We start from the raw sequence: 25,080 nt of genomic DNA on the forward strand, positions 1-25,080 counted from the left end.
TTAATAAGGAGGCCCACATGTTTTTATCTGCTTACCCCTAAAGATCTAAAACTGTTAGTTTTAGAAGTACATGTGAATTCAACTTACTGAAATAAGTCTAGATCTAAGAACTATATCAACTTGGTTAACACTGAGAAGAATAATAGTATTTTCCTAATACTTACCAAGCATGGAAACACATATGCTAGAGCTGTAATAATCATTTATATAAATATAATAATTTTTAAAAGGTGCTAAGAGAACTAATACTTACTTATTTTGGGGTCAGTCAATTAGCTTGGAATCTGGCTTACTGCTCACAGGCCTCTCCAAAAGGCATAATACTAGTAGTTCCAAAGTCTTTGTAAAAGATCTCATTTAACCAGACTGCTAACACAGCTAGCCTGAGGTTTGATTCCAACCATAGCACCAATCACATAATCCCAAATACAAAGCAAAAAGCACAGACAGAAGGCAAGCGAGCCTTCAACAAAGACAGCGCCACAGCCCGGCTCACCAGCCCCCAAGCATCTGACCCAGGCCTCATCAAATTCAAGCACAAAATGCTCATTACAAACACTCAAACTTTATTTTTAACCTGCAGGTCATTTCCTGGAAATTGTAACTATTTTTTCTTTGTTAAAAAAATTATTAGGTGTGAGTATTGCTTGGGAAACAACCCCAACAGGTTAGAAATACTGGAAAAAATCAGATAAATTAGTGTTACCAGCTGCAAATTCTTGAGAGAAAAGCGAGGGAGGGATGTGACAGCAGCTAAAAGGAACCCAGATTGGCCATACACCAGCCCCCTTTTCTCCCCACCTCAGGCAGCTGGCTGTTAGCATTGTCTAGAGAAGCCTCCACACTTGGGGTCTCATCTCTGATCTGAAGAGCTTCCTCAGCTGAGGTGCTGCCAGTGGAATCCTGAGACCGGAGAAGCGAGTCGGGCCGGTCTGGCAATGTGTCCTCCGTAGCAGAGCCATTGTTTAACTGGTAGGGAGAGAAAGAGAACAGTAAGGGGTTCATTCAGGAGGCAGTGTGTGTGTGTGTGTGTGGGGGGGGGGCACAGAGGCCATGAGGGGCAAATGGGCTAAGGAAGAGGCACAGACAAGTTCAGGAGGTAAAAGAAACCGAGTCTTGCCCAGTTCATTCCTCACCATAGGGACCCTGGTGGCCATGGCCTGTGCCTTCTCGAGATCCAAACAGGTATTGTCAAGGCCCTGCCCAGCTCTCCCAAAACTCTCACCTTTCTTTCAACCTATGGTGTCTTCATATACCCATTTTTCATTTTCATATTTTTAATGTCACTGATAGCTCTTGGTGGTCTCCTCACTCATGTAAGACAAGTTTTTTCCATTTAGCTGTTAGCATACAAGACAGAATCCCTAGATGGCTTTTAACTAGTTTGATCTTGAAAGAGACTCAAGCTGTGCTCTCTTCCCTAGTCTAATCAGGAAAAAAACACGACGGTGAGGTGGGATGTAAATTAAAGTGTGCTGGAGTTCACATGGAAGTCAGCTGGAGGCATCCTGTAGATGCTGGCCTCTCCACAAGATCCCAATCAATGGAACAGGAAAGGAAGGTGGAAATGTCTTTGCTCCTAAGGAGAATGTTCCTATGTGTCAGGAATGCCCCCCATCACCAAAACAGCTCTATGTTCTCTTTTCAGTCTGGGACACATATCAAATACATCCAAGTCTGGGAATCAGGATGCAAAGCGACTGGTCAGTTGTTAGTGGGTGCAAAGGGAACCCTACCATCTGTGTGCGCGAAAGGATCTGGCTGGCTGTGAGTGCTGCTTCTTCTTCTGAGGACTCATCTGTGTCCTCCTGGTTGGTGAGGTTCAAGCTAGGGGTGCTGCTGGAGCACTGGTACTCCTGCAGGGATGGGGTGTCCCCCTTGTCGATGCTGTCCAGAGAGCGCCGGCGAACTCCCCAGTTGAAATTGTCCATACTTTCACCCTGCAAAGCAAAACATGATGCCTCAGATCTTGGAAACATGTTTCCAGAAATCTAATTACATCTGATATAAAAGGGAAACACAGGCCAAGATGAAAAAATACTCAAGGTGGCATCAAAGGCAGAGTTTCAATCAGCCCTTCAATTTCTCAAAAGTTTAAGACACCATTAAAGCTATTGAAAGAGATAAAAAATATTTGATTGATGATCTACCTTCACTGACTAATTTTCTTGACTTTCTGTCTTGTAGGTAAAGAGCTCTGGGACCAACCAAAGCTATGCTCTAGGCCACTTCTATTCTAATATACATAGACACAAATGAGACCACAAAGAAGACAACAAATACCTCACAGATAACACACAAACAACCCACCACACCAGGCTGCAACTTACCTGCAGCTCCTGGTTAGCAAAAAGGAAAACACACAGAATTAGAAAGAACGAAGACAAACATTTAAATAAGCGCTGCACTTTTGGGGAAAACTATGATTTTTTTTTTCAAGCCCAAAGACTGATTCAAGCTCTGGATTAAGCTTTGTGAAGGAAGACAATGGTGTGGTTCATATTTTCTTTATGCAAGCTATGTTGTAAAAATAAGTCAGAGACAGACACTGAAAACACATTTCTATGGTACACTTTGATAACACAAACTATAAGAAAATTTCTAATATTTACAAAGATTGAATGTTGGATATAATGCAAAACTGACTTCAACTACCCACATTCAGCTGACAACACACAGGGCCACAATTATTTCTCTCTGCCGATGGCTCTGGTTAAACTCGATGGGCATCCCCCCCAAAAAAAAAGTACTTTAGAAAATCAACAGCTATCAAAACATAACCTCTGTGGGCTTCATAAGGTACACATTTCATTTAATGTCAATTACAGATTCATGTAAGTTATGCTTCTAGTTTTCTAAGCTTACCTCACTTTTTTTCTGTCTGTAATTCTTAGACTCATTTTAAAACTGATACAATGAATTACAAATAGTTGACCAGCAATGTATCTATGTCTCTAAGTATGTACCTATGTATCTATATATCTCTATCTTCACTCCTTCACATCCTTCATTCTTGGGGTGGGGAAGACACACAGTGATATTCAGAGCTCAGGGGCACATCTGGTGGTGTTTGGGGGTTTGTATGTGGTGCCTGAATCTGAACAAAGGATGGAACTGAAGTCACAAGCTAGGCAAAGGGCATTAACCTTTATATTAGCTCTAAAGCCCATCGTTTTAAAAAAATTAAACAGGAGAATTCTTCCTTCAAGAAATATTAAGATGGATGGGACCGGAGAGATAGCATGGAGATAAGGCGTTTGCCTTTCATGCAGAAGGATGGTGGTTTGAATCCCAGCATCCCATATGGTCCCCTGTGCCTGTCAGGGGTGATTTCTGAGCATAGAGCCAGGAGTAACCCCTGAGCGCTATTGGGTGTGACCCAAAAACCAGGAAAAAAAAAAAAGAAATATTAAGATGGGAGTCCATACCTATGCAAAACTATGAAATAAGAGAGGTGTTCTGACTGAAAAAGATGACCGGGCTCCTTGGAGCTGGCCTTGTTTTTCAGAAGCCTAAGCTCTATAGATCAGAGTTGAAAAAGCCACCTTCCAGGAATAGATTTAAAATCTTAGTACTTGGCACAATGAATTGTAATGACTAGAGCCCACCAGAAGTAGCTGTGAACATATAAACATGCACACTGTGAGCTCTTCTGTTTGGGGGACATTTCAAAAAATCCCCTATCAGTTTTATTTGTAGCACACAATTTCTTGCTACTTCGACTTAAGCAAGATTTTGATCTAAGCTTGAGAAAATCTTTACTATTTGATTTGGTCTAATTGTGCTGCATAATTGAGCCCTGCTAGCCCCAGATGGCTGCAACTTGAATTAAAAACCGAACTGCAACATGCAGCTTAAATTTATTTTGATGGTGGTTCTCTTCAAAGCCTTATTTGTGCCCACCAATACTTCAGAGTACAAGATGAACTTGAAAGCACTTACAATGCTCTTTAAAATAGGAGGCAAATAGAAAGAAAGGAATAACCTTATCCTTACAGAAATATCAAAGCCTGTTTTCAGAAATGATCAGTTCGAAATGGAAAAACAGAACAAAACAACAAAGGTTAAGAACTACAAAAGGATTGAGAGCAGCTCATGCGCAAAAGGGGGGCAGGAGGACAGCAAGCCTTTTCAACCATCCCACCTTCTTGCATGATTATTCAAGACTGTCCTAGCTATTATGATGTTTTTCCAGCTGTGGATGTGAAATCAATTTTAGAGAGTGCTGATCTGCCCTTTTGGGTGAAAAAAAAAAAAAGGAGAGGGATTGTATGGTGGTGGAGTAAAACATAGAAAGTACCAGTATACTACATAGCATAGATGAAAGATAATTGAGACTCCTATTTTCCTATTTTAATATCCCCATTTTATTGTATGTGGTGCCAGAGATGGAACCCAAAACTTCAAAGCAGTTGAAACACATGCAAAGAAGGTTGCTCTGCTGATGAGCTATGTTTCTGGCTCCTTTGAAAATCTTATTTTAAAAGTTTTATATGTATATATGTATATATGATTCTTACAATGTTTTAAATATGAACTACAGATTTTAAAAACAGGTTGAAATGATTTTTCCCTACAAGCTACTCTATATATGTTGCCGAGCTCTTTATAAACCAAATTTGGGGGGAATATGAAAATGGTGAACTATCATATTGAAGCCAGCCGATAACTCCTAAACTGGAGTAAAGACATATGGTTGACCTTGAGTCACCACAGTCATATCCTCACATCTAAAGAGGAGGTTGATGTGGGAAGATTCTGTAAAGTGACCTCTGAGTCAGGACTTACAGTGACATGGCACCAGCCACTACATTTCCTTCTTCAACCTCAGAGAGGTTGCCCTTTGGGCATGAGCTGCTCTTCCACTTCAAAGCCTCAGATTTAAAACTTCAGACTGGTCAATGTGTCAACTTTTGCCAATGGGATGGAGCAAGAAATCTGCTAAGTTTAAGGGAGCAACTTCTTGCCTTAATGAGGGCATTTCTCTTAAGTGATTTTCACACTGCAGTGGGTTGACTTCCAATGATACAGTGACTGGCTGGGGGACTGCAGAAAAGACACAAGCCTCAGGGCATGCTTTTTCTCTTGAGACACCACCAATTCCAGACTTGTAAGCAGCTTGTAGGGAAGTGGCTTTTAATTTTTTTTTTTTAAAACTGTGTTTGTTTTTTTTTTAACATTGACTTTAAAGGTGAACTTTTCCATCAAGAAAGCATCTACACTGTTGCAAGTTCAACTTATATAAACTGCTATCTACTTGAGAGGAAAAAGTTCTTTGAGTAGTAAGTGAAAAGAGGATTTTTGCAAGAGCATTTCCAGAAAGCAATAAGGGAGTCACAACAAAGATCTCAAACACTTGCTGGAAAGGAGGAGCTGGAAAGATAGTATAGTGAATAGGGCATTTGCCTTGGACATGGTAGGCCCAAATTTGATCCTAAATATCACATATGGTTCCCCAGATCCATCAGGAATAATTCCTGAGTACAGAACATTACCAGATGTGGCCAATAACAACAAAAATAACAACTCTAAGGCTGGAGTGATAGTACAGTAGGTGGGTGTTTGTCTTGCATACAATTGGCCTGGGTTCGATCCCTGGCACCACATATAGTCCCTGGAACAATGCCAGGAGTGATCCCTGAGCACAGAGCCAGGAGAACCTGAGCATTGCCAAGTGTGCCCAAAACCAAAAAAGTAGAGACAGAGAGAGATAGGAGAGAAAGAGAATTTGAACCTTTTTAACAGTCAATACAGTCTAAACTGGGGTCAAATCATTTTAACATTAACTTTTTGCTGCATGTTACCTTATACAGTTGGAACAAAACATTTGAATCAAAAGTCTTTTTGAAGAAAATCCATTTACTTCACTTTAAGGTAAAATATTACATGTTTGTCTTTAATTTCAGACTTTTTTTTTTTTTTTGTTGTTGTTTTTTTGTTTTTTGGGCCAAACCCGGTGGTGCTCAGGGGTTTTATTCCTAGTCAGGAGTATTTCTGCTCAGAAATAGCTCCTGGCAGGCACAGGGGACCATATGGGACGCTGGAATTCGAACTAACCACCTTAGGTCCTGGGTCGGCTGCTTGCAAGGCAAACACCACTGTGCTATCTCTCCAGCCCCTAATTTCAGACTTAATAGCTACTAGTTGTAAATAATGTAGCCAGTTCCCAACTGAGTTTCCCTTTCTTGACTTTATATTGACCTTAATATAGAAAGCTTCTGGTTCAAATCTTTAATTCTCATGCATGTATAAATGCTATATAAATCACAGAACAGTGCACTCAAATCCTTACCTCAGCATCTTCCAATTCCACATCTAAGAAGTCAAAATCCTTAAACACACCAAACTGCTGTTCACTGCTATTGTCTTCCACTGCTGCTTCCTCCTCCTGAATGATGTCCTCTGTGGCAGAAATCAGGCTCGTCTGCTGATCTCCAACTTCCAAATCTTCATTAGAAGAAAATACTACCTGATTCACCAAGACAAAAAAAGGGCCAGTCATCAGTTTTGTCACCACACTAGGCATCAATGCCTCAAGTACCATGGTGGTCTCACTGCAGATAAATTGAGAATTTGACCTTAGTTTGAGCTGAAGGTAAAATTAAACCAGCACAGTTGCCCAGTGACACAAAGTGTCACAAAGATAAGGAATTATTTTTCCTTCAATCTATCTAAAGGGAATTTAGAAAAGATAAGTGAGGAAATAAGAATTTTTTCATTTATTCCTGAATGAAAAACTTTCTTTTGTAAATGCTTTTGTGACTACTCACTGATGGATTCTTTGGAAGACCAGATTCTGGACCACAGAGAGAGAGCACATTCATTAGCTTTTCCCTTGTTCTTCTCTAAAGAAAAGAAATTCAAAAGCCAGGGTTACTATAAGGACAGACCTTCAGGCTTATAACTAAGTCAGATTTATAACTAAGATAATGTTTAACTATATATATTACATAACTTATAAATTATAAGGTATAACTAGAATTATAACTTCAGATTTAAAACTAAGTTGATTCTTCTAAAATTGTTCAGTCCTAATGTTCTTCTGGTACCTGTGATAGCTGTGGCCTTTTCCAGCTAACAGGTACCAAGGCATTGGAGTTGGAACCAGAAGAGGTTGAAGAAGTACTTCTAGTAACAGCAATAACTTTTGGTTTCCCATTTCTTCCAGTTGCGCTATGTTGATCACCATACTTATTTCCAATGATTGGAGTCTACATGGAAACAAAATGCCAGTATTTAAGTATTTCAACACTGAAGGGTTAATTGTGTATCTATAACAAGAAAAGAAATAAAAAAGTAGATGGGGACTAGGGGCCAAGCCTATAACAAGCTGAACACAAAGTGGACCTATTACACTAGCAGTCCAGGGGGCTAAGGGTAGATAGAGGTATGGGATGTATGCTGGGAACTATGGTGGAGGGAGGTCAACACTGGTGGTGGGAATGGCCGTAAATCACTGTTACTAAATGCCTGAAATATAACTGTGAAAGTCTTGTAATTCACAATGGTCTCAATAAAAAAATTAAAAAAATATTCTAAAACAATCAAAATACAGCATATGAAGAAAGATCACTTAGCTGATATATGTTACAAAAACCTTTTTTTTTTCTGATAATACGATTTCATTTATTTGAAATAAATCTTTGATACAATGTCAGAGAACTTAATCTTACTTTAAATACATATCCGCTTTTTTTCCTTTTTTTTTTTCTTTCCTGAAGATAGGGTGGTACAGCTTATGGGATTTGAGTGCCTGGTGTTCCAGGTGATGCTTAGGGGACCACGAGGTACTAAAACTCAAACCCCTGGCTTTATACAAATGCTCTACTGCTGAGTTATATCCTTGCTCCTAGATTTGCTTTCTTAAGAACCACAGTCTCTACTCTCTCTATACCCACAATTTTAAAATATGCTCTTTCAAAGATGAGGAAATATAAAAATGACTTTAAAAAATCATCCATATGGGGCTGGAGATATAGCATAGCGGTGTTTGCCTTGCAAGCAGCTGATGTAGGACCTAAGGTGGTTGGTTTGAATCCCGGTGTCCCATATGGTCCCCCGCACCTGCCAGGAGCTATTTCTGAGCAGATAGTCAGGAGTAACCCCTGAGCACCGCTGGGTGTGGCCCAAAAACAAAAAACAAAAAACAAAACAAAACAAAAAATCATCCATAATCTCACTACTCAGGTTCTTGTTCTTTTTGACTGTGCCAGTCTCTATGGTGTGAGATGATATCTCACTGTTGTTTTGATTTGCATTTCTCTGATGATTAGTGAAGTAGAACATTTTTTCATGTGCCTTTGGCTATTTTTCTTTGAGAAATTTGTGTTCATCTCTTTTCCCACTTTTTAAAATGGGGTTGAATTTTTTTATTGAACTTATAAATTCTCTATCAGTGCCTTTTATATCTTTGTAACTGTTAACACCTTATCATATGAGTGTTGAATTGTCCTTGATTTTATACTATCTATTCCTGTTTGTGCTCAATCAATACTTGTTAAATGACAAGAATAAACAAATAGAATTTCTAATACAGTTCTGTACATCAATTCTTAAACATCTTACCTCAGATATATCAAAGTGAAAATCTAAGGTTTTCCCAGGCAACTCTTTAGAGACGTTATTAAAAATCTTTGTGAAGGATATTTCAGGTGAACCCAGATCTCCTCCATACGTCTTGGGGATATCATTGGGCACCACTAGGCTTGCAGAGCGAGATACCACCAGCTTTAGTATATTAAGAGCCTCCTTCCAATAAGGACTCTGGTTTAAGAAATAATACAAACATGAAAGTTATAAATACAGTTAACTAGGAACAAAAATGTAGTGACTACTGTGAACAATGAAAATACTATTTTAATAAGAATATAAATTATTCATTTTTACTTTGAAATTTTTAATTGAAGGTTTGGGTTACACATGGAAAGAAACAAGCTGTTCACTGTACTGTTATTTTATGATACCACATAATAATGCTATCAAATCAGAATGATTGTTCTATAAATATTAATGTTGAAAGTCAAATAGAGTACCTGGTAGAATCTGTAAAGAAAGGGCCTGTATGTATACAGGCTTTCTAGATAAACAAAGTTAATGGCCCTGAGACACACTATGAGTATTTTTAAGTATTGGAGATTAAAAAAAAACACCTTTAATGCATACTTTTAAATTTATTTATTTATTTATTTATTTATTTATTTATTTATTTATTTATTTATTTATTTATTTATTTATTGCCATACCCAGGGGTGCTCAGAAGTTCCTGCTGGCTCTGCATTCAGAAATAGCTCCTGGCAGGTTTTCTTTCTTTTTTATTTTTTTGAGGCCACACCTGAGCAGTACTCAGGGGATCGAATGTGATGCTGGGATTTGAACTCAGTTGCAGCTGTTGTAGATGCATGAAAAGTGCCTCACCTCCTGTATCAGTTCTCTTGATGTGTTTAGTTTTTCCCACTTTTCTTACTTTTGTACGTAAATGAGGAATAATTTATATAAGAATAAGATGAATTTATAACGTTTGCCTATTTTCTTATAGAAAAGAATGCTTATAGTAAACTTTTCTTCTTAGTTATGTTACCTTATCATATTTTAACCCTGTATTATAGAAACTGTTTCATAGTAATATATATCACATCTTAACCCAGCATACAATTGTTTTCTAGCTATTAATTCTGAGGGGCATACAATTATGACTACCAAAGCAGGTTAGGAAAAACATAGTAACTTGGTACAACAAAGCCATAAAAATTGACACAATTATAACAGGTTACCCAAACTACAAAAATATTTAAAAAGAACCAAACAAGCCTATAAAGGAAATGAGGTATCTTTTCTGGGGTGGGGTTGCCTTAGGTCACGCCTGCCATACTCATGGTAGTGCTTAGGGGATCATATGTGAAGCCAGGGACTGAACCAGGAGTGGCTACATGCAAAGCAAGTGCCTTATTCTCTTAACTATCTCTCTTGATCCTTTTTGTTTTGCTTTGCTGGGGGCTCATCCTGGCTTGTGCTTGGGGATGACTCCCAGCTCTCAAATGATCAGGAGGTTTTAGGATCAAGTGCAAGACTCTACATGGAAACATGTTTTCAGGTCACTAGCTGATCTCTCTGGCCCAGAAATAGCTTTAAGTCCCCTAATCTGGTTAATATTAATGACATCTTGGCTCGATCTTCACTCCTGTATTCTCTCCCTTGAATAAGTATCTTGCTTGCTTGTCTCTATGTTTTGTTGCTTACTATTTCCCCTCAGGAGAAATCTGTGTACTTTCTTAAACATGTATTTCCCCTCTCTCCCCTCATATCTTTTTAAGTAAGTTTCAATAAAAAAAATTTGCCTCATCAAAAAGTAGTAATAATTCTTAATATAAAGTCACATAAGGCAGAAAATGTTTAACAATCATAAAAATATCCAAATACTGACATTTTATGTTTATCATGGTAAAAACAATATCCTTAAAAGAAGTTCTGACTAAACAGAAAGTACTTTCCCCCTATAAGTTCTGAGCACTGTAAAAATACTAAATCTTCTGGGATGTTGCCATAAACTATATTGTAAACCCTAATAACCTCAGTCAGGTGTGGCTCAAATGCCAAAAAAAGGAGAAAGAGTTCAGTGTCTGAATAAAGCAGAAATCACTCTCATGCCCCTTCACAGTTAAATAAGATCTTGGTTCATTACATTACTTATAAATAAATTAGGAAAAAAAATGGGGTCAACATTTTGAAATCAGGAGACCCTGGTTTCAAAGAGAAAAGATCAGATTTCTTGTTTCTTTTAAAAATCAGAAGTTGTAGGGGCTGGAAAGATAGCATGGAGGTAGGGTGTTTGCTTTGCATGCAGAAGGATGGTGGTTCAAATCCCAGCATCCCATATGGTCCCCCGAGCCTGCCAGGAGTGATTTCTGAGCGTAGAGCCAGGAGTACCTCCTAAATGCTGCCAGGTGTGACCCAAAATCCAAAAAAAAAAAAAAAAAAAAAAATCAGAAGTTGTAGCGACTGAGGGTGTCTCCATGTCGTAGAGCTTTGGCCTTGCATATGCAAGGCCTGGGGTTCAACCCCTGGCACTACATGACCCTCTAAGCATGACCAGTACCCAGAGCACTGATGGATGTGGCCCACAAAAATAGAAAAACAGAAGCTGGGGTCACAATGAACCTGTACAAACTCAGCAATCACCCAGGAGCTCAGCTGCACAGCAACTTGTATTTATCAATGTGTGATGGGCTAGTCACAAATGTGGCATCACTTCTAAAGGTTGTTTGCTTGCTGCATGGGCATATGAAATTGTGCTCTGATCCAAAGATATTCATCTGTGCTTCACAAGTTAACAGTGTAATGTGACACATACTTCTCTGGGAGATATAGCAAACATAGGAAGAGTAATATGATTTGGAAAAGAGAAAAAAGTATCTATAAGTGATAAATTATTTTTGGTGATACTTTACTTCTGAGATGACAAAGAAGATAAACTGGAAAACAAAAATGTTTCTGCAACATTTATAGTCACTGATTTTTTTCTATGTTTTACATATTTTTTTCCCTGCAGTGCCAGGAATGGAAGGCTGCAGACATGCAAAAAAAGTGCCCACCACTAAGCTACATCCCTGACCCACAATTACTTATTTTCAAGGGAATATAAAAATATATTACACAATTACTTACTGAAAACATTTTAATAAAGTTTTTTTTTTATTATTTTTAAGTATGGACTCATTGCTACCAAGTATTTCCACTTGTAACTGCTGCTGTTGTCAATGCAGATGTAATGGAAAGAGAACCACAAATATCCTCTATTAAGATTCTCCACAGTGGGGCAGGAGAGATGGCGTTAGAAGTAAGGTGTCTGCTTTGCAAGTGCTAGCCAACGAAGGACCACGGTTTGATCCCCTGGCATCCCATATGGTCCCCCAAGCCAGGGGCAATTTCTGAGCGCTTAGCCAGGAGTAACCCCTGAGCATCAAATGGGTGTGGCCAAAAAAAAAAAAAAAAAAAAGATTCTCCACAGAGACAGGGTAGAGGGACTGGGGTATTTTGATGCTGGTGGCATAGATGTTAACACTATTGTAGTTTAACACTATTCTAAGTGTTATCTAAACTATGGTAAGAACAAGAAAAGAAGCCATAATGCAAAAAAAACAAAAAACAAAAAAACCAAACAAACAACCAACCAAACCAAAAAAAAAAAACACAAAACCCAGACTCCAAGTGCTTGATTTTTTATTTTTTATTTTATTTTATTATTATTATTTTTTTGGTTTTTGGGTCATACCCGGCAGTGCTCAGGGGTCACTCCTGACTCTACACTCAGAAATCACCCCTGGCAGGCACAGGGGACCATATGGGATGCCGGGATTCGAACCACCATCCTTCTGGACATTTACTTGATTTTTTAAAATAAATTACACCTGTGATCCCAATCTGCTCATCAAGGCTGCTCTGGATTGAGAAGGACAAATGTGAAATTCAGTAAAGACCAAGTCACCAAGAAAATTAACAGTGAAGTCCAGTCTAAATTTCTTTTACTCTAAGTATCTGATGTCAGTTATCAGACACAGAAAATAACTCCTCAACTAACTCCACCAAGAGCTATTCTGTTTCTGGAAGTAACTTGTTGACTTCTAGTCAACAACTCTGGTTCAGAGTTACCAAGAGTCCCAATCCTGTTTGTCTAAGATGGAGAGAGACATATTTGTATAAAGTTATGCTTAAAGTTAAAAGTCACCACATCATCCAAATTTATGTTGTCTGTCACTTGCAGTAAGAACGTTTTTCCATGTGGCAAACATTCCTGAAAACATCCTTTATGAATGAACCATTCCCCACCCCACCCTTGAACCTTTAAGATATGCGTGTGTGTGTGTGTGTGTGTGTGTGTGTGTGTGTGTGTATTTTTCATGATAATCAGCCATACTAAGATGGAAGGCTTCTATCCATTGTTGCATGATCACTTACCTGTACATATTTGCTGATAATCTTTATGATCTCCAGATTAAACTGCTTAACAGGAGCGGCAGAGAGGTCAATATGACTCAGGAGACTATGCATGATCTGCAGGAGGGACTGCTGCATGCTGGACAGACCTTTCTCTAACAGCTGAAAGAAAATGAAAGTGTGCATAATCCGGCTAAAGAAGCCAATAGCTATGAGCTCTAGATTTAAACTACCAACCTGCAATTAGAGGACTAGAAACTCAGACTAATGAAGGTAAATGGTAACGTTCATTATTGTTACTTATCCTTAGGTTCAGAAAGGAAAATAAGGTAGATATTTTTTCCCTTCTAAACCTTAGTGTTTAATTTTCTAAACTAACTTAGGGAAACACTATTTATCTTAGGTTAAGAGAAAACCACTATATCACCACACACAAGCTCTCATTCACTCTACACTCTCATTAGAGATGTGGTTTTGGAGATGTTTCTTAACCACACTGATCCTTTGTTTAAAAAGGTAACAACAAAAACAAAAAACCAACAACAATATAGCCAGATTAATAGTACATGGGGTAGGGCGTTTGCCTTGCACATAGTTGGCCCTATGGCCCCCAAGCACTGCTCAGAGTGATTCCAGAACAAAGCCAGGAACAACCTTGAGCATCACAGATCACAGGGTGTGGTCCCAAAACAAAACAAAAAAGCAAAAACCATAGTACCTTCCTCAGAGTGTTTGTAGGAAATCAAATTAAATGTGAACCATTTCTTTCTTTTTGGGGGAGAAGATGAAAAAAAGATGCATTGCCATGGGCTGAGCCTCTCTATCACTATCATGGTTCTATCACTACCTGAGCTAAGGAAAAGCCATGGCTGGATACTTGAGCAGTGGCCTCAATACAGATGCGTGAGGAGGCTATAGCTTAAGGTACCGAGGCAGGAATTAGTAGAACCTTGATCCATATGTGATTGTTTTGGGTTCACACTCAGAGTACTCAAGGCCTTATGCTAGGTAGCACCCTAACTCCTTCACTATCTGATCCTTGATTCAAATTTCATGAGTTTTACCTGCTCTGAAAAGAGCTCTTTCCCTACAACAAGAATCTACAAAACATTCACTTAGCATAGCCACCAACCCAGGGACTAAGGATCCTGGTTCACTGTCATAAGCTAATTACTAATTTGCTCTGAAACTTGGCTTCATTTCTAGGAAGCTCCTGAGATAAACCAGTAATGACAACTGATGTGCTTTCTGGGTCTATGTAGTTTTAAATACATGTAACTAAGTTTTAAAAACGGTTTTTAGCAATAATTTGAGAATTACTATTAATAACAAGACAAGGATAACATACTAATATGATTCACATTGGGGCAAAGCCTTCTCTCTACAAACTGGAAAATATGTTATCAGTATTGAGGAAATGGCACTTTAGAGATTCATGTGTCCATCTTCAGGGAGAAGCGCTACATTAGTGAGGCCAGTGAGGCCAGCCTAAGGCACGTTCTTTCAAACTGATTAAGGCCTAGTTTTATATTTTAGCCTTTGGCTACACGCTTAGTAGTATTCAGGGCTTATTTCTGGTTTTATGTCTAGGGATCATTCCAGATAGTGCTCAGGGGATCAAAACTGGGTTAGCTATGTATAAGTGTTCTATCCATTGTACAATCTCTCTGGCCCACAAAGCCTGGGGTCACATCTTAAAGGTTGATAAATATCAACCTAGTGGCATAAGTGATTCAGGTTCAGAAGTGATCATAAAGACCGCTCACACTTATTAATAAGTTGATGTTCACAAGTGTTATAATTGGCACTTTTGAACCTCAAACCAGTCCTGAAGCACTTTGATTTTTTCTACCATCCACTTGAAGCATGATTAGTGATTTAAGCTTAGTAAAAAAAAGAGGGTTATCAGTGATATTTTAGAAATTTATGAAGTTATTCTTTTAACTTTGTACAACAGCTAGCTCTAATTTTTAGAGGTGACCTTTCATTAAAATGTAGACATCGGGGCCGGAGAGATAGCATGGAGGTAAGGCGTTTGCCTTTCATGCAGGAGGTCATCGGTTTGAATCCCGGCGTCCCATATGGTCCCCCGTGCCTGCCAGGAGCAATTTCTGAGCCTGGAGCCAGGAATAACCCCTGAGCACTGCCGGGTGTGACCCAAAAACCACACACACACACACACACACACACACGCACACACACAAAATGTAGACATCATTTTATTACTATGAGCTGCTGTACTTTTTGTGGGGAGAGGTAGAGTATTCTTAGTGGTACTCATGAGCTACTTCTGGCTCTGTGATTGAACTGGGGTCAGTTGCCTTAGCCCCGGGACAACTTCTATGGCTCTGATAATTTTATGACAGTAGAGTCTTTTGAATTTCTCTTTGTGGCTATTGGTAATTTAGTTGGCTAGGCATGAAGCTACTTTAACAAATAAATATGGATTTTCTATTCTTTCTGGGGCTAGTTTTTTAATAATTGTATTCTAGCTACCAAATTGTATTTTATAACAGTAAACAAACATATTAAATAACAAAAAACCTTAACTAGCAGAAATAGCTCCATATTTGCCATGACTCAGTTTGTAGGATCAAAAATTATAATAATTCTAAAAAATTATAATAATTCTTTAGGATTTAGATACCACATTAAAATGTATCTTAAAATTAAAATATGTTTTTGTTCTGGGACTACAACCAGTAATTCTTAGGGGCTATCCTGCTCAGGAATAATCCCTGGTGGTGCTCAGGACACTAGATGTGGTGCCAGGGAGCTTTATACAATGGCCTTATCTCCTGCTATATCTCTGGTCCTTGTTTTTCATTTTAAAGGCGAGGTTTACATTATTTTGAGCTCTGTCTTGTAAGGACAGTGAATACGGCAATATTCTCAAAAACTGGGGCCGGGCGGTGGCGCTAGAGGTAAGGTAATCTGCCTTGTGTGTGCTAGCCTTGGACGGACCGCGGTTCGATCCCCCGGTGTCGGTGTCCCATATGGTCCCCCAAGCCAGGAGCGACTTCTGAGCGCATAGCCAGGAGTAATCCCTGACGTCACTGGGTGTGACCCCCCAAAAAAAACAAATATTCTCAAAAACTGATTTTCCATTTTGTTTTTCATTTTTTGGGGGACAGCTGATGGTGCTCAGTGGTCTCTCCTGGCTCTCCACTTAGGGGTCACTTCTGGTAGGACTCAGATGACCATATGGGGTACCAGGGATTGAATCTGGATTGGTCCAGTGCAAAGCAAGTGCCCCACCTGCTATACTATCTCTCAGCTCCCCCATTTCCAATTTGAAAAAAGTTGAGGCTTACAATATTTGAGTTTATATCACTTAAAAAGTGAATTAAATAAAAACCAACAATGGCAGATATGAAAAACTTCACAAGACCTTCTCTCACACATTAAAGGAAATCTCTATTTTTTCTTTAAAAATAGGGAGGATTGGAGCTGGAGAGATAGCATGGAGGTAGGGTGTCTGCCTTACATGCAGAAGGATGACGGTTCGAATCCCGGCATCCCATATGGTCTCCTGAGCCTGCCAGGAGCGATTTCTGAGCATAGAGCCAGGAGTAACCCCTGAGCGCTGCCAGGTGTGACGCCCCCCCCCCCCCAAAAAAAACCAAAACAAAACAAAAAAAAGGGAGGATTATCTGTGGTCATTCTCAAATATAGTATGAAGATTAGTGCTTGATACTGTTTCTACCTGAAAATTTTGCCACAGAGCAGTTAAAATTCATGCTTTTATTTTCTGCATGCAAGGCAAATGCCTTACCTCCATGCTATCTCTCCGGACCCCCCCCCCCCCTTTTAAAAAAACACTTGGCAGCAGTCAGGGCTTATTACTGTTCTAAACTCAGAAATTACTTCTGGTTCTGTGCTCAAGAACTGAACCTGGGCCTGTTGTGTGCAAAGCAAGTACTTTACCCACTGTACTATCTCTCTAACCTGCTCCCAACTTTAAAATGAAAAAGGTACCTCTGCAAGATAAGTCACCAGATTGAATGTAGTATCTGAGAAGGAGTCGTGCAGGTATCTACAGACAACGTTGATCCAGTTGGAACAATCTCTGGAGTATGTGTGTGTACTGTACAAACTCATCATGTGAGCCAGGTTGACAAGGGCAGGACATTTTTCTTCTGCACAAACCTAAAAAACACAAAAACAAAATCCCAAAAAAATCCCTTCATTGACCTAAAAATAGACACAGTTTAAACTTGATTTTACAGAAAATGTCATTATTGAACATAATCCTTTTGATGTGTTTGGTTGATGTTGGTATGCATCTCTCATTTCAATTCAGTCCAAGAGTTAACAAAAAGAGGGAAAAAACACAAAGAATTTTTAAAGAGAATTTGTAATATGTATCTATTCATACTTGATAGTATGGAAAGGTCATAAATAATGGCAAACCTTCCATGTTGTTAGAGTACAGCTCTTTTCTTTTCACTTCAGTCTGATGCTCTGAAAATGATCAAATGAAAACCCAATCCAACCCATTCAGGTTTTGTAAGTGATACAGCTCACATGTGGCTGTTTTGTGATTGTGGATGGTGGGACACATTTACACCTTCCTGGAGGGTGGACAAAACCAAGTCTTGCACCTCCAGAGAATGCCATTTTGCAGGCTAGACCCCAAAATGCTCCCCAGGAGAGCATTTTGGAACTCTGAATGTCCTTGGACAATCACTCAGAGGCTTCTTCAAAAATGAGCCACTTCCTAACATTTGTTATGGCAGTGTTACAGTGTCTGAAGCCTCCCAGGTATCCAGGAGGATCTCACTAAGCTATATGTACTTCTCTTGTCTGTGCCTTGCATGACTGACTGGTAAGGAAGGTCGTTCCTTTCCTCTGGACAAGTGAACAATGCAGGACTGAGAGCTGGGCTTTTTCCTCATTTCTTCCTAGCATTGAAGGTCAACCTAACTGCATTTTCTTCCACTTCCTTTTTAATAAATTTCCCTCACTTATTCTTCCATCTTACTCATGTTTGTTTGTTTGTTTTTTAATAATTTCTAGAAACACTGAGGTATTTTTGGAAATATATGTGTATATTTTATTTTATTTTGGTTTTTGGGTCACACCTGGTAGCATTCAGGGGTTACTCCTTGCAGGCACAAGGGACCAAATGGGATGCTGGGAATCAGACTGGGGTCTGTCTTGGGTTGGCTGCATGCAAGGCAAATGCCCTACTGCTGTGCTATTGCTTCAGCCTCCATATGTGTATATTTTAATGCTTTGTAAGTGAGGTGTAATGGACATATAACATATTAATTTCAGGTGCACACTGCATCTATGTATATTATGAGATAATCACTATAACATCCTTGACTTCAACACAATGTGGAAATTTCACTGATTAGGTCTGAGACAGTGAATTTTTTTTTTTTTTTTTTTTTTTTGCGGGGTCCACACCCTGCAGTGCTCAGGAGTTATTCCTGGCTGTCTGCTCAGAAACAGCTCCTGGCAGGCACGGGGGACCATATGGAACACCGGGATTCGAACCAACCACCTTAGGTCCTGGATCGGCTGCTTGCAAGGCAAACACCGCTGTGCTATCTTTCCGGGCCCGAGACAGTGAATTTTTGAGTATGTGAAATTGTGCAGATCATACTAACATAGTCCCTGGGAAGTTATTTTATAAAATTATAGGCATCCAATTTCATGCAGTTAGTTAGCTTGGTACCAATAAAACAGAGAGTAAGAAGAAAAAAATAAAGCTTTGGTTGATACATTTTTTTTTGCATTTAAAATAAATACTAAAAATCACAACCTAAAAATTCACAATAATTTTTTTTGAAAATATTTTTGTTTTGAGCCATTTTTGCCAGTGCTCAGGTGATGACTATAGGGTACTACGTAATAGAACCTGGGTCAGCTACATGAAAGGTTAGTGTCCTACCAGCTGTATTATTTCTCTCGCCTCAATTTCTTTTTAATTTCTGTACCATTCCCAGTAGGGTTCAGGGCTTTCTCATGGTTCTACATTTAGGGATCACTCTGGTGGGCTTGTATCAGGGAACCATATGGGGTACCAGGGAATGACCCACATGTTGATCACATGTAAGGCAAGCTCCCCACTTGCTGTATTATCTTTTTAGCTCCTCTGGCCCCAATATTACTTTCCAGAATTCTTATATTATTTCTTGGGGAGTGGATGGGGCATAAAATATCCCAAGTAATTCTTGAGGAGGAGGAGGATTCTGACAATATTATGTCAACCTGACTGAATATTTCACACTAGGGGAAGGGAGGTCAAACAGTGCCAGGGAATGAACTAGGGCCACAAGCCCAGTTCATGCAAGGCATGGGTGCATCTCAGCCTTTTGTGCTAAGTTTCTCCACCCAAGTTGTAATTAATTTTTTTTGTATCACCAGGGATTAAAACCAAGTTTATGCAATTCATTTTCATTTATTGTTGTCAGGGGTGCAGGATCAAACCCAGAGCTCTGACATGCACAGAATGAGCTGCAACCTTTTTAAGCTATCTTCTCAGTCCTGATCTAATATTCTTGAAAGAATATTACAAGTTAAAAAAATTTATGGTACTATAAAAGCCTAATGAGAAGAAAGTTTTTCAGAGTGATTTTTTTGAAAGCTATTTGTTTTCAGAAAGATGATTTCTTTTTTTTTTTTTTTTTTTAATTATGAGAACAAGGATGTAAAGAAAGAGGACAAGGTAAAGTTACAGTGGAAGGACAATCACCCATAACATAATTCTCAGAAGTCCCCTTGCTGATATCTTAACTTTGAAATTTCAGCCAAAGAACATTAAGACAGAATCCATGTACAATTACTTTGTTCCTCAAGTCCCCAGATTGTAACACATTATAATATTTCTTAACAGCACACAAGGCAATCCAAAGCCATAAAACTTACGTAACTCCTAAAACATTACAGGCATAGTATTTTCTTACATTTCCATATACATGCATATTAGCTTAAGTTAACCTCAAATTTTAAGTGAGTTCAGAAAGATGATTTCTTAGCAATATATTTGCTGTACAAATTTTAAATAAGGCCAATGCTTCTTAATTTTAGCAGTTTTAACTCAGGTTAAACATCTCCAGAACAGGGGCCAGAGAGATAATATGGAGGTAAGGCGTTTGCCTTTCATTCAGGAGGTCATTGGTTCAAATCCCAGCACTCCATACGGTCCCCCGTGCCTGCCAGGAGCAATTTCTGAGCCTGGAGCCAGGAATAACCCCTGAGCACTGCCGGGTGTGACCCAAAAAAAAAAAAAATCTCCAGAACAGGGCCCGGAGAGATAGCACAGCGGCATTTGCCTTGCAAGCAGCCAATCCAGGACCAAAGGTGGTTGGTTCGAATCCTGGTGTCCATATGGTTCCCTGTGCCTGCCAGGAGCTATTTCTGAGCAGAGAGCCAGGAGTAACCCCTGAGCACCACTGGGTGTGGCCCAAAAACCAAAAACAAACAAACAAAAAATCTCCAGAACAAATGTGTTTTCAAATATACACTTCTTCAGCACACATCTCTGCTATAATGAGAAGCTAACAAGGACAGTATCTGTCCTCATAGCTACTTATTTTGAAATCCTGTGCTCTCCAAGGGCTCCAACAGTAGAACCAGGATATTTGCATAACGAGGAAGCACCTAATGGCAGAAAATTACTCTACATCTTAAGGAACAGAATAATTACAAAATCAATTTAATTCACATCCTGCAGGTTGCTAAAAGCAGAAGGGGTTTTGTGTGCTTCGCAATAGGAAGAAAACAGACTTGGAAACTACTTAGGACTTTTGGGAAGTCATCTTTGATTTTTTTTTTTTTTAAAGGTAGACCAGGGTTAGCATGTGCCTGTGCTATGCCTTGTCCTGAGAGCAGTGACTGGGCATTCAAGGTGTCTCTACATGCTTCAGGTGAAGCTAGTCCCTCCTTTACCCAGAACTCATGCAGCCCTTTGGTACCTCTTCACTACCACATCTAAAATTCCTCACTCCCTTATCAGGGATGCATGTTTCTTACTTCCTTGAAATCCCCAATATACTCTCCCATCTCATCTATTTTTCTTTCTGACTTGTCATGCAAGATAAAACAATTTTTCTTTACATGTCTTTTTGAGGATGTAGCATATAGACTATTAAAATGGAACTTATTTTATGGGATTAATTATTTTGTACCAGCTTCATACCTCTTTAATGCAAATACATCTTTCTGGGTTTTGTAAAAACATTTTTTTTTGGTTTTTCGTTTGATGCTCAGGGGTTACTCCTGGCTAAGTGCTCAGAAATTGCCCCAGGCTTGGGGGACCATATGGGACGCCGGGGGATCGAACCGCTCGTAAGGCAGACACCTTACCTCTAGTGCCACCTCACCAGCCCCGTAAAAACTTTTTCAAGCAATATTTCTATGAACTGATAATGATTTTTCTTTTTTAAATACAGGTCATGTGTTTCTGTTTAGTTCATTAAATCCCATCTACAATGATCATGAAAGGTTCTTTCTCTTATCTTGGCTAATCTGCTTAATTGGCAAATGAATTACCTGCCCTTTATGTAGGTACTCACAGATAAACTGATAAACATACAGAGCTGAAATATGGGGGGGGGTCATAAGCAGTGGATGTTTAATTCAATTTTATATGTGCTTCTGCTTGCCATTTCTTACTGTCATACCTGTTAGTCAAATCTCAGCTTTTACAAAGTTGATTATCACTGATTTGCTGGTTCCCTTTTAGTTTTCTGCCAAGTGCTTTAGGCTAGCTCCTTTATACTGCAGACCTCTTTCAGCTCAATTGATTTCCTGGTGTGATGGCCACTCCAAAGAAATTTACATAGCTTCTTATAACTGTTCATATTTGAAGCTAGAAAAGCATTCCCTTCCCCCTAGATTCCATATTTAATCAGAAGGCTCCATAGTTTTAAAAAATAAACTTGTTGAGAGAAAATTATTAAAAATATGAAATGTGAAGGTCCAATTCATTCCATATTAAAACCTTACATGCTTTCTACAAAAGTGTTAACAGAAAATATAAAAACAGCCCTCTTCCTGTTTCAGAGGAAGACAAGAGCCACATTGAGAAAGAAAACAGAAGGAGTGGGGTGGGTGTGCAGAGAGAAATGAAGGAAGAACTAAATGGAAAAGAGCCAATGGTTAAAAGGAACAGATAGAACTTTCTGAATCCCAAAATATATTACACCTTTACCTTCTTCAGGGGCTGTTACATGTGCACTATGATGCTGTCTCTCTGTAGCCTTTGACACTACTTCATGGTCAGTGACTCTACTTTGTGTGTCCCTAGTCAACCAGGACAGGCATTCTGAAGGGGAAATTTGGGCTTTACATGCTTTCACTAAAATATTCTCTCTGTGACCTTCACTTAACTTGACCACTGGCCTCAGGAGCAACCATCCTGTCCACTTTGATTGTGTCAGAAAGTCTTGATGTTGATCTAAGTTTTGCTAATTCCATTTTTGTGTTGTAACAAACAATATGAAGTAAATTTGCTTGTGCCTACGAGGGGACAGGATAGGGTGATGAGTGGGAGATTGGGGATAGTGGTGAAGGAAAGGTAACACTGGTGGTAGGACTGGTGTTTGAACATTTAAGGCCTAAAACGACTGTATTTTATTATATATTTTTGGTTTTTGGGTCACACCCGGCAGCGCTCAGGGGTTACCATATGGGATGCTGGGATTCGAACCACGGTCATCTGCATGCAAGGCAAATGCCCTACTTCCATGCTATCTCTCTGGCCCCGAAATGGCTGTATTTTAAACAACTTGGTAAATCACAGGGTTATTAAAAAAAAATAAAGGAAAGGCTTGGAAGTGAGCAAAGGGTTGAATTAGAAACTGAGGGACAGAGGCGAAATATAGAGTAAGGAAATGAGCAGAAAAAGACTCGAACTCAGAGGAACATTTCTCTAATTTTAATCACTGTCATAGAGTAGTTATACTTACAGCAAGACCTTGTATGTCCTACTTGTATTTGCCATGAGGAAAAAAAATTCAAATCCAGAATTCACATAGGAAGTGACAATAATATGATTTGTGAGAGATTCCTCTGTATCATCACCCAATCCTAACCCCTTCAGAGAAACTCCAAAGAAAGTTCCTACCAGCAGATAGCTTTCAGCATAGCTAAACTTACCTTTGCTATTCGACTAGCTGTTTCTTTGCAAAACTGAGTTGGGCTGTCAAAATGCTGGATTAAGTGAGGCAATAAGCACAGGATGTTAAGAGGAAAGCCTATGAAAACAAAGAAAAAAAAAGGTCCATAAAAACCATTTACTTTTTATCCTTTTGTTTACTAAACAACATAAGCTATTCTTTTTTTATTTGTTTGTTTTTGGGCCACACCCGATGATGCTCAGGGGTTACTCCTGGCTATGTACTCAGATATTGCTCCTGGCTTGGGGGACTATATGGGATGCTGGGGATCGAACCCAGGTCTGTTCTGTGTCAGTCAGGTGCAAAGCAAACGCCCTACCGCTTGTACTATTGCTCCAGCCCCAGAATATAAGCTATTCTTATGTATAAAACCAACCAACCCAACCCACCCAAACAGTACCTGTGGAAAAGCAGATATTAGCAGACTTCAAAACAAAGGGCTAGGTCACATTTACTACATGGAAAATGCAAAGAGTTGGCAGAATTTTGGAACATTACCTGACAACTGAGGGGGATCTATCAGCGTGTGCTTGGAGACAGTGATGAGCTTGCTGAGGAGGTGCACGGTCATTTCTTGAGTAGAGACTGAGGTAAAACCCTTCAGGAAGAGCTGCTGAAGGCCAGGGAAATTATTCCACTTTAGTTTGCTTTGTACATTCTCGATCTTCTCTCGACTCTCTGATTTATCCAGAGGCAAATGGATGAGCAGTTTGTTAAGAAGCCTGAGAGCCAGGAGGTATTCATATTCATAATCAGATTCTAATAAAGATGCTGCTATCCAAAAGATGGTGGCCATCAAGTTGGCAGGCTCAGTAGTGGACTGCACATCGTATATTCCTTTCTCTCTCAGAGACGAAAGGCTTCTAGTCCTTGCTAGACTACTGCTATGGCTTATCCGTCCATCCATTATATCCAGTGTGTTACTCCGCCGCCGGTCACCTCTTCGGTCACCAATTAAACTTAATCTCAAAGAGTTACTTCTTGCATTACTGTTATATCCTAAATAGTTGCTACTATAAATGGGACTTGTGCTTAGATTGAGTTGTCCAGTGCTTTTCCTGTTAGCTGCATACTTATTTCCCATTATAGGATCATGGTATGAGGTTCTTTTAAAAGAAAAGAAGACAAGAATGCATGAACAATTACATATTTGGCTTATTAATTTTACCTGAGAGATAGGGAGGGGAAAATTCCAATAAATTATACAAAAATCAATAAGCATATCTGATTCTGTTTAATCAAATTAGAGTTCTTTTCTCCACATTAAAATAAACTCTTCCTCAAAGAACCAAGCTAAGAAATGTATTTTAATTTTGCCTGCACCCTCATATCTAGTTATTATTGACTAAACAAATATAGAATACTTTCTACACATGTCAGGAGTAAGGAAAATGTTAGTACTATAAGATCAAGTCTATTGTGGGAAAGAGAGATATACAAAAGTATTATTAAAATGTAAAGATGGGGCCGGTGAGGTGGCGCTAGAGCTAAGGTGTCTGCCTTGCAAGCGCTAGCCAAAGAAGGACCGCGGTTCGATCCCCCGGCATCCCATATGGTCCCCCCAAGCCAGGGACAATTTCTGAGCACTTAGCCAGGAGTAACCCCTGAGCATCAAATGGGTGTGGCCAAAAAAAAATGTAAAGACAAGGTTAGGGAGATAGGACAGTGGGTGGGGTGCTTGCCTTACATGTGGCTAACCCAGGTTTGATTCCCAAGACATCAAGCTTTACCAGGATGAGTTCAGAACTGGAGTCACCCTGATCACTGATGGATGTGGCCTCAAAACACACACACACACACACACACACACACACACACACACACACACACACACACACACACACACACACACACACACACAATGGTGATAACCTGAAAGATGAAATAATTAGCAGAATCTGGGGTGATAAGAGGTACACAGCTGAGAGATGATATCTGAGAGACAACTGGAAGTAAATTTTAAAAAAGAAAAAGTGAAAGAAGAAAGAGTAGTAAATATAGAGACCATAAGTGTTGG

At 39.3% G+C, this 25,080-nt stretch overlaps 1 protein-coding gene across 2 annotated transcripts in view; it reads right to left on the minus strand.

Annotated features, from left to right (window-relative positions):
* The window catches only part of FRYL (FRY like transcription coactivator), a 263,554-nt gene that overhangs the window by 21,051 nt on the left and 217,423 nt on the right, over positions 1-25,080 (minus strand). For both annotated transcript variants that reach the window (XM_049790204.1, XM_049790203.1), the window contains 10 exons: positions 23,562-24,169; positions 23,044-23,141; positions 16,909-17,079; positions 12,952-13,092; positions 8,566-8,763; positions 7,050-7,211; positions 6,771-6,845; positions 6,293-6,469; positions 1,737-1,940; positions 802-969 (listed from right to left, as the gene is read on the minus strand). In XM_049790204.1, coding sequence (XP_049646161.1) covers positions 802-969; positions 1,737-1,940; positions 6,293-6,469; positions 6,771-6,845; positions 7,050-7,211; positions 8,566-8,763; positions 12,952-13,092; positions 16,909-17,079; positions 23,044-23,141; positions 23,562-24,169 — 2,002 coding nt within the window. The remainder of the gene's footprint in view (positions 1-801; positions 970-1,736; positions 1,941-6,292; positions 6,470-6,770; positions 6,846-7,049; positions 7,212-8,565; positions 8,764-12,951; positions 13,093-16,908; positions 17,080-23,043; positions 23,142-23,561; positions 24,170-25,080) is intronic.

Source organism: Suncus etruscus, chromosome 16 (genome assembly GCF_024139225.1).
Source record: "Suncus etruscus isolate mSunEtr1 chromosome 16, mSunEtr1.pri.cur, whole genome shotgun sequence".
Lineage (NCBI taxonomy): Eukaryota > Metazoa > Chordata > Mammalia > Eulipotyphla > Soricidae > Suncus > Suncus etruscus.